Genomic DNA, 9,636 nt, shown 5'->3' on the forward strand with positions numbered 1-9,636 from the left:
TGTGATCCCTGAGAGGTGCCAGGAGATGCTGCAGCAGCCTCGGGGGGTGCAGGAGCTGCCCAGGGCAGGGTAATTGAAGCAGTTTCAGGCAGGGATCCGGGGTCTGCAGGAAGGCAGATTCCCCCTGGAGCAGCAGCTGGTGTGTAGCGATAACCCCTGTCACTGCCAGCCTCAGAGGGGAGGAGAGGCTGAAGGATCAGACTCAGCACAGGGCCACAGGAGGATTTTCTAATTAAGTTTCCAGACTAATTGAGGGGATGGGAGCAGTGAGGATGGGAGGGATGTGACAAGTGCTGGGTCATTCCTGCTCTGACCCCTTGGAAGGTTCAGCCTCAGCCTCTCTGCCTTTGCTTCACCCTCCCTCTGGATCTCCTCCCAGTCTGGCTGGACCAGACAGAGCCTCTTCCTTTGGGAATCTCGGGTCTGGAAGCAGGAGATTCCTGCATTATTTCCCTCAGGGGAGCTGGGCTAACCCTGAGAAAACTTGCCTCAGCAGAAAGCAAACACAGCTCAAAATCCTCTTAGTTCCTACACCCCCCATCCTCAGCCTGCCTCTGGCTCCATCACCTCTCCCACATGGGCAAATCCTGCAGGGATCTCAGCACAAACATCCCAGGATTTTGTCTTCCACCTCCTCCCAGCCAGCAGAGAGCACCAGGAGGTGGCAGGAGAAGGGGAGGTGGCCAGGGGCTGGCACCAGGCCCGGGGAAATCGGAGGGGTACAACATTCCAGAAGCAGTTGGACATTGCCAGTCCCTGTGGCTCATCGCAGATGGGTGACCTTGGAGCTGGGCAGGGTGGCACAGCCCAGGGATCCCTTGGGAGCAGCCCAAGGGGCAGGGGACACTGCAGTGCCACCAGCCTGGGAGGTGCTGCTGCTCTGGGGACAGCCAGGACAGCTTTGGAGAGCTTCAGTCTGTGCGTGGCTGCTGGGATGGGAGGGTGGGATGAGCCCCGGACTTGCCTCCTCTTTGTCCCCTCAGGAACGTGTCCCTTGGCTGGGATGGCTTTAGGTTCATGGTCTGGCACTCCTGGATTGTCCCCGCAGTGCCAGAGAACAGGCAGAGAACATCTGGGAAGCCTCTGGGACAGGAGGACTTGTGAAGAAAAATGAGGTGAAGTTCTCAAAACGAACCAACACAAAAATACAGTTTGGAAACAGGAACCAGAGCCACTTTCTGTTGTTTGCTCGCAACTTCTCCCATCGTTTGGTCTGAAACAGCATCTTCTCTTGTGCCAGTGGAGCCCTTGGGCTGTCCATGTGGCCACAGGGCACAGGAACATCAGCCAAGCCCCTGCCCGGACTGGCAGGAGAGGCTCAGGCAGGCTCCCTGCCCTTCCAGTGGCAGTTCCAGTTTCTACCCAGCTCCACAGCCCCCCTGCCCTGGCATTGTCCCCAGCCCAGTGTCACCCCCTGTCTGCCCCAGGCCCCTGTCCCCAGCCCTCTGTGGGGCTCAGGCCATGGGACGTTCCACTCCAGACCCTTCCCCCTGGAGCCAGGGGCCCTCCTGTCCCCCTGCCCTGGGCTTCACACCATCCCTGCTCCCTCACTGACCCGGGGGATGTTTCTGCAGGGAGAAGAGCCTTTCCCTGCTGCTCTGGCAGCCCTGAGAACCCAAAGGATTCCCTGGACAGGAGATTCCCTCCCCTCCACGTGGCTGCCACTGTCCCTGCACACCGAGGGACACTGAGGCACAGACCGAGAGGCCTCATGGCTGCAGTTCACACCCCCTGGGTGCCAGAGGGGACAGGTTCTGCTGCCCTACCCCGCCTGGTCGTTGGCCAGGCTCTGCAGCGCAGGCAGGAGGAGCCTGGCTGGTCCCAGGGCTCAGCTGGGGCAGTTTAGCCACAAACAGGTTTCACCTGGAGCAGGCAGTTTGGGGGCAGGTCCACAACCACCCCGGCAGTTCCTTCAGGGTGTGTTTATAAACCCACACCCCCTCACCCCACGGGCTTTCTCTCTCTTTCTTTCCTTTTCTTTTCTTTTTTCTTTCTTTTTTCCTCCTCCTTCTTTTTTTTTTTTTTTTTTTTTTTTTTTTTTTTTTTTTTTTTTTTTTTTTGCCCCTTTGTGTTTTGGGAGCCTCAGTTTGGAGCTGAGGGGAATCTGGGAGTCGCTGCCCTCAGGCTGTCTGGGATGTACTGCTAGAACTTAGAACTTCCAGCCTTCCACAGCTGCCCAGCAGGTGAGGCCACAACCATCACCTCGTCCAGTGCCCCTGGGCTGGGTTTGGGGGCCGCAGCCCAGAGCAGGGCTCTGTCCCAGGGCTGCCGTGCTCGGGGTGTCCCAGCACTGTCCTCCTGTGTCACATCCCAGGTGAAGGACAATGTCTTCCCACGGCTCCGCAGTGGCCTTGGGGCTCGATTCCCAGCCCAGCTGGGATTCTCCAGCGCCTGTACCAAGGAATTCCCACCTGGCACAGCCTCTCCTTCCCCCGTGGAGCCGCTCCCTCGCCCTGCTCGGCCAGGAGGACGTCGTGGAGAGCTACAGAGGGTATGTGGGGAGGGGCTGAGCCCTGCTCCTTGTGTGTGTTTGTCCCTTGCCCGGGGCCGTGTCCCTTGCCTGGGACGTGTCTGATTCAGTGCGGCTCTCCTGGGAGGCTGGAGCTGTTCCCTGTGCCCAGGGCAAGGCTGGTGGCAGCTCTGGGTGCCCGTGGTGTCTCTGCTGTCCCACCACGGTGGCCTAGGCAGCAGCCGACCCCTGTGTGTCCCCACTGCTGTGGCAGGAGCTCCTGTGAGCTGGGGGTGGCTCTGCTGGAGTGCAGCTGCTCGGCCCCGGACCCGCAGCTGGTGCGCAGGATCGTGGCGCAGGTGGAGTTCTACCTGTCCGACGAGAACCTGGCCAAGGACGCCTTCCTCCTCAAACACGTGCAGAAGAACAAGATGGGCTTTGTCAGCATCAAACTGCTGACATCCTTCAAGAAGGTGGGTCCTGGGCGTGCAGGGGTGCTCTGGCTGCCTCCAGCGGGCCGTGTGGGAGCTCTGGGCTGTGTCCTGGTGGTCCCGGCACTCAAAACCCTGCAGCAGCTCTGTTCCCAGGGTGGGGGGCTGGGGGAGCAGTGGACACTCCCCAAAACACGCCCAGGGCTGGATTCACCTCGTCTACCCCCGGACTGCTTTGGGAGTGGTCACCCCTTAACCAAAAGAACCCAGGGTGGTGGTGGTGGTGGTGTGGCTTCGGGGGAAGTTGTGGCTTCTTGCCAGAGCTCAGGGGACACTGGGGACTCTCTGCAGATCCCAAAGCTGTTCGGGTGGAAGGGGGATGTGGCCGTGGGGGATACTGGATGGGGTCACAGCCTGCCTGGAGGGGGGGTTTAGGGCCGTCCCTGCCTGGGGATGCAGGCTGATGGCAATTCCACCCTCTCTGCACAGATGAAATACCTGACCCGGGACTGGCGCCTCACCCTCTACGCCCTCAAGTTCTCGGCTCTGCTGGAGGTGAACAAGGAGGGCACCAAAGTGAGGCGGCGGCTCGCCATCCCCGAGCACCTGATGAGCGTCCCCCCCAGCAAACTGCTGCTGGCCTGGGAGCTGCAGCCGCGGGAGCAGGACCTGCCGCTGCAGGAAAACTTCCTGGAGACCATCACGAGGATGTTCAGCCCCTTCGGCGCCATCATCTCCATCCGCCTCCTGCGGCCGGGCCGCAAGCTGCCCTCGGACGTTCGCAAATACTCCTCGCGGTTCCCCGAGCTGCTGAGCCGCTGCTGTGCCCTGGTGGAGTACGAGAGCCTGGAGAGCGCCCGCAGGGCCTTCGAGAGCCTCGGGCACCGCGACTGGCACAGCATCAGGGTGGTCCGGCTCTGCGGGAAGGGCGGCAAGAAGAAAGCCGGGGAGGAGCTGGCGGGCTGGAAGGCGCCGCCGCCGGCCCTGACCCTCCCCGGCAGCCTCGAGGATTCCCTGCCCGGCAGCTCCCCGGAGCCCGATGATGCCTCAGGGTCGCCGTCCCTCCTCCTGAACCAGGACCCGGTGGCGCCCACCTGGCCTGGCAGCGACTTCACGGCTGGAAAATCCAACGCTTTCCCCGGCTCATTCCTCAGCAGCGAGGGCTTCCCCCCGCTCGGGGTGGGCGCCGAGAGCCGCCGGGGGAGCGCGGCGGGGTCCTGGACGCCCTGGGGCAGCAGCAGCCTCAGTCCCAGCAGCGCCCTGGCAGCACCGTGGGTGTCCGAGCCCCTCGGCCGCTGGGACCCGGCCCCGCGCCTGCCGCGCAGCCCCGAGGGCACCGAGGGCTTCGGCACCACCTTCGGGAGAGGAGAACTCGTCCTCCGGCGCTGAGACTCCTTCACGTTCAGGGTTTATGGTTTTCTTTTTGCCGCCTTCTCTCGAGCAGAAGGGGTTTCTATGGCCCTGCGAGCTGTGGGCAGTGGCAGTGCAGCTGATCCAGGGGACAGAAGTTTAGGGGCAAGGACGACGCTCGAGGCAGAGGCTGAGCAGCAGCAGGAGCTGTGCCGTGCTGTGCTCGTGCCGGTGGGACTGTGCTTGCTCAGGGCCCGAGCTGGGTTTGTGGTCCAAGTTTTGGATGAGAAATGGACAATAAAGAGAGATGAAGTTTCCAGGCACTCTCTGATGTGATGCTGTGATTTTTTTTTTTTTTCAATATAAAAAATTGGGGTTTTTTCCTCCCTCATCTTTCCAGGTCTTGCTGCTGCCTGAGGTGCAGCCAGACAAGAGAAGGAGGGTCCCTGCCTGCCTGCAGCTGCTTCCCTTGCTGTCCTTGGGGTGGTGGGGACACGGAGGGGGGTGCCCAGGACAGGTGTCCCAGGTTGGCTCAGCCTGAGAGAGATAAGAGTGATGGCTGTGGTGGCAAAGCCTCCTGGCTTTTGGCTGCTCAAGGCTCTCTGGCATCTCTCCAGAAGGAATGTGGGGGCTTCCTGTGTCCCTCCTGCTCCCACAGCCTCCCCAGCTCCTCTGGGAAAGGTTAAGGGAGGCGACAGGCGGCTCTCAGTGCCGTTGGTCTGCACCCAGAGCTGGGATGTGGTGGGATCAGTCCCATGCCTGCAGTGCTGGAGTGGAGGATTCAGGTGGGCAGGGCTGGTGAGGGGATGGGGTCACACCTTGTGTGAGGAGAGGTTTGAGGGCAGTCCCTGCAGCTGGGAGCCTCTGGCTGAGGATGAGGGGGATGGAAAACAAAGCAGGTGGGGGTTCTGGTGCCCATCACCCAGCCAGGACCCCGGCACTGAGGAGCTGGTCCACAGGTAGTGAGGAGGATTCTCTGGATCAGGAATTCCTTGTCCTTGCAGTGAATTTCAGTTTCCCAGACCCCAGCTGGGAACAGCCTCTTGCTGGGGCAAGCAGGTCTGCGAAATTTTTGAAGTTTGCTGGAAATAATTCCTTATCACAAGTGCTCAGGGAAGGTGCCATCCTAAACCTGCTGGCTGGGAATGGAGAAGGACTGGTGGGAACTGGGATGGTCTTGGCCCCGGGGCTCCTGAAATGGTTGAGTTTAATGCTGCCAGTGTGAGGAGAAAGATGGACACCAGAGCTGCTTCCCAAGACACGGAGAGAGGAAATGTTCTGCTCCACAGGGCACTGCTCAGCAGAATTCCCTGAGAATCTTTAGGGGCTTCTCTATGAGCCTCTGGAGCAGGCAATTCCCAGGCCTGGAGGGCAAACCACCCTCTCCCTGCCCCCCCCCACCACACCACTCCAGATCCTGCTGGTTTTCAACAAAAATATCCTTTTTATTGTCCTCTCTCTGCTCCTACAACATCCCTCAGCGCCTGCAGCCAGACGGGAACTTTGGGGCCTTGGAGCTCCCACAGACTTCAGGCTTCTCCCCCTGCCAGAGCACAGTCATGAGAGCCCCAGCAGGGACGGGGACGTGTCCCCAAGCCCTGCTGTCCCCCCAGAGCCTTGTCCTACCTGGTAGAGGTGGCAAACCAGCCCCAGCAGCGAGGCCTCTGCCTGTGCCTGCAGCTCGTCCGTGTGCTTCTGTGGGGGGACACGGGGATGGTCAGGGGGGGTCCCCAAGGCGTCCCAGCCCTACCTGGCACCCTGGTGCCCCCCTGCCATACCCCATTGACGGTGATCCAGGGCACGTACTGGTGCGGGGGGTCCAGCGCCTCGGTCACTTGGGCGTTGTGGTGCATCAGGGCCACCCCCGTGTCCCCCTGCACGCAGGCGGCGATGCGGCCGCTGTCCACCTCTGGGGCATAGATCTGCAGGCACTGCCGGGCACAGGGGACAGGGGGACGGTCAGGGGGACAGGGATGTCCCCACGGTGGGGCAGGAGGGGCGGGGAGGGGGACATACAGCCTCCAGGTTCTTGGTGACGGAGCTGCCCGACTCCAGGCAGAAGATGACGGGGAAGTAGGTGCTGAAGTTCTTGGCCTCGTGCATCAGACAGGCCTACGGGGACAGGGCGGGCGGTGAGGGGCTGCTGGACACCTCCATGCCAGCACCGCGGGAACGGGGACCGTCACCTCCATCATGTTGCCCAAACATTCCTCGGGGCCGTGCTGGCACTGGAAGTCCAACTTCCCGCTGACGTTCCTCTCCTGCGGGACCAACCGGTCTGAGCGGGGCCGGCGGCGCCGGGGAGAGCGCCCGCGGCGCCGGGAGGGCCGGTTCCTACCTGGGCGTTGCCGTAGGGCACCAGGGTGATGTTCAGCATCTCTTCGGGCAGCAGCAGCCAGGTGGGGAAGAGCTTGAAGACCAGGAACTGGCGGCACGCCGGGCACAGGCTCTCGTAGTACAGGCTCAGCTCCACGGGCGCGGCCGCGGGGCTCGGGAGGCTGGGGCAGCGGCCCTGCACCTGCACACGGGAAGGATCCGGGGTGCACGGGGGGGATATGGCTGCGGCCCCCCCATCCCACTGTCTGTAGGGATGGGGCAAAGCTCCGGGGATGCAGGGAGAAAGGGGGATGAGGATGTGCAGGGCTAGAGGGAAGTGAGAGTGGCCGGGAGCTTTCTGCCGCCACAGGATCGCGTGCGTGGCTGACACCCAGCGCTGGGGCTTTCCACCAGAACTTCCCCAAAATATTTCAGAGGAAAACAAATTTAGACCAGCACATGCCTGGGTGGGGGTATGGCCCAGCACCCAGTGCCAGGGGGAAGCGGCAGCCCCGTGGGGCTCACAGGGCGCTGTCACCACCCGGGTCCCCCTGGGGCACGATAAGCCGAAAAGCGGTTTGACACTTAAAAAGCAGAAGTGCCAGCGGCGGCTGGGGAGGGGCCGCGGTCAGGGTCCGGCTGGACCGCGGCCGCTCCGCAGGGATGCTGGGGAATGCCGCGGTGCCCGTGTGGCACCGGAGGCTCTGAGCATCCCTGTGGATGTGACAGCCTGCGCCCCAGCGATACTCACAGCTGCCACTCGCTCCCCCAACCCTTCGTCCCTGCGGCCGGGCAAGCGGGAGGTGGCCCCGCGTGCCCGGTGACCCTGCCCTTGTCCCCAGCCCCGGCAGCAGCAGCGGCTCTGACCTGGCAGGCGGCGGCGGTGTCCGGCGAGCTGCACCAGCGGTGGGCAGGGTAATCACAGCCGGGGGCCGCGCCGAGCCCCGGGGCCACCAGGGCCACCAGCGCCAGGACAGCCAGCGGCACCGTGGGGGCCATGAGGACGCCGGGGTGACGCGGAAACGAGCCCGTCCCAGAGGGGACTTTTAAAGCTCGGCTGCGCCCGCCTCCCTGCGCCCTTCCTGCCCTCCCTGCCGCCGCCTCCCGTGACGCCGCCGGCCCACGTGGGGCCGCCGGGCTCCGGCCACCGAGTCCCCGCTGTCCCCTGACCTCCAGCTCTGGGCTCACCGCCCTGCCCGCAGCCGCCGATTCCCCGCGGGTTGTGACAGGTCCCGGAGCGAAACCCAGCCTGGAGCAGCCACGCGTGGAGCTCTCCGAGCAGCGGGACGGGGCTGGCTCCCAGCACGGCCCCCGGGGGGGCGCGGGTGCCGGGGCAGCTCCCGCTGCGGCCCAAGACATCCTGAGCTCAGCTGCGGGGCCGAGTGAGGAGGAACCTCGTCGTTCCCCCGTTCGTAGCCGCTGATTCCGGCCCCTGTCTCCACGTGCCCCAGCCCTACAATCCCGGGGAGCACAATCCTGGCACGATGGGTCACATCCTGCACCCAGCCCAGGAACTGGGGCACAGCCCCACCGCCCTCCTGCCCCCGCACAACCTCCCACAGCAATCCAGCAGCCTGGTTCATTAACTCTGTTTATTTCTTTCCTTTTTTTTTTTTTTTTTGAGTTTTTTTTTTTGTTGTTGTTTTTGTGGGTTTTTTCGAAGTACCGTACAAAAAAAAAAATCCTCTTACAGTAACAAATACTGGGTTTACATTAGTAAACATCAACAGAAAGAGCAGAGAGCACTACTGCTGGTAACGGACAGCTCAGGGGGCAGGTTATTCCTTATTGCATATACCTAGAAACTAAAACCTCACGCAGCAGCCACGTCCTCTCCGAGCACAAAGCCTCCGCTGGCACCTCGGGGGTTACATGGGGGAGCCTGGAGCCCCCCGAGAGCAGGGACACGGAGGGACGATCCCCAGCCTGTGCCCTGGGGAGCAGGAGCAGCCATGTGGCACCCACAGGACGCGGGTGTGTGGCTCGGCTGGGGGACATGGGGGTCACAAGCAGCAAAGCACAGCCCGGCGCCTCGAAACACGGCCGGGTTCAGAACGAGCCAAAGCAGCAAAGGACAAATCACAACGAGCTGATGCTGGGGGAGCTCCAGGCTGGGCTTCCACCCCAGGGAGAGCAGGGGAAAGCTGCTGTTCAGGGAGCCAAGTGAAGCACCGTCAGGGAAAGGCAGCCCTGGGGAAGGGCATCTTCCTCCTCGTCATACACAGGACGTCAGCAGTGCCCTGGCAAGGACAGGCTGCCAGCGGGCAGGGAAGGCAGTGCTGGAAGTGCAGAGGGGTGACTGGGACCCCCCCCTGGGCTGTGGCTGGACAGCAGGAAGGGACAGCAGAGGGAGAACAGAAATTCAGCCAAAAGGATAAAAACACAGGATAAAGAGAAGCTGGAATTTCCCTGGGTAACAGAGCCAGGTGAGCACCAAGCAGATGTTGACAGGTGAGAGCTTCAAGCTGAGACTCTTCCAGATGCTCAGCAGGTCCTGACATGAGCAGGGAGCAATCCCCTGATGCAGGACTGGCCCCAGGCTCACATTTAGGGGTGGTGGTGGTGGGAGGAACATGGAGCCCATGGGATGAGAGGCCGAGGATCTCATCTGCCTACAGCCTGTCCTGTGATGTGGGGATGTGCTGGTAGTGCAGAGACAAGCACAGGACCAGCAGAGTCCCCTGGCTGAAAAGGTGTAGAACACTAACAAAGCTTTGGAGTGTTGGTGCAGCCCCCTGGCCACTCCACAGGCCCCAGGAAGCCTCTGGATAGAGCTGTGAGGACTGAGCCTCCCTGCCCCAGTCCCACGCGCCCTCATCTCTCACGTGCCTGAGTCCAAACTATTCCCTTAATCATCCCTGGCAGCATTTCCCAAGTGATGCCTGAAGCCAACCACAGTCTCTCCTGGGCCGTGTCCCCACAGCTCCCCTGACCCACTGCCTTCACCTGAGCACCAAACACTGACAAACCAGACCCAAAAACCAGGGCCCAGGGCCTGGAGAGGACATGCAGAGCAGGGAATGGGGCTGTACAGCCGAGCATAGGAGAGCTGCCACAAGCAACAGGAATGGGATGTTTGCTCCAGCAGCC

At 62.2% G+C, this 9,636-nt stretch overlaps 2 protein-coding genes across 2 annotated transcripts; one reads left to right on the forward strand and one right to left on the reverse strand.

The window, feature by feature from the left end:
• Window positions 1-1,946: 1,946 nt before the first annotated feature.
• On the forward strand, window positions 1,947-4,553 carry LOC136302195 (la-related protein 6-like). The gene is made up of 4 exons (XM_066205555.1): window positions 1,947-2,183; window positions 2,315-2,491; window positions 2,724-2,922; window positions 3,370-4,553. Exons 2-4 carry the CDS (start codon window positions 2,325-2,327, stop codon window positions 4,267-4,269), a joined length of 1,266 nt encoding a protein of 421 aa, XP_066061652.1. The 5' UTR covers window positions 1,947-2,183; window positions 2,315-2,324; the 3' UTR covers window positions 4,270-4,553.
• A 1,095-nt stretch (window positions 4,554-5,648) lies between these two features.
• On the reverse strand, window positions 5,649-7,609 carry IFI30 (IFI30 lysosomal thiol reductase). The gene is made up of 7 exons (XM_066205549.1): window positions 7,414-7,609; window positions 6,569-6,748; window positions 6,417-6,491; window positions 6,247-6,342; window positions 6,009-6,161; window positions 5,857-5,925; window positions 5,649-5,773 (listed from the first exon to the last, which is right to left on the reverse strand). Exons 1-7 carry the CDS (start codon window positions 7,543-7,545, stop codon window positions 5,708-5,710), a joined length of 771 nt encoding a protein of 256 aa, XP_066061646.1. The 5' UTR covers window positions 7,546-7,609; the 3' UTR covers window positions 5,649-5,707.
• Between the last annotated feature and the right edge of the window lie 2,027 nt (window positions 7,610-9,636).

Source organism: Chamaea fasciata, unplaced genomic scaffold (assembly GCF_029207755.1).
Source record: "Chamaea fasciata isolate MVZ Bird 193981 ecotype frontalis unplaced genomic scaffold, bChaFas1.0.hap1 SCAF_28, whole genome shotgun sequence".
NCBI lineage: Eukaryota > Metazoa > Chordata > Aves > Passeriformes > Sylviidae > Chamaea > Chamaea fasciata.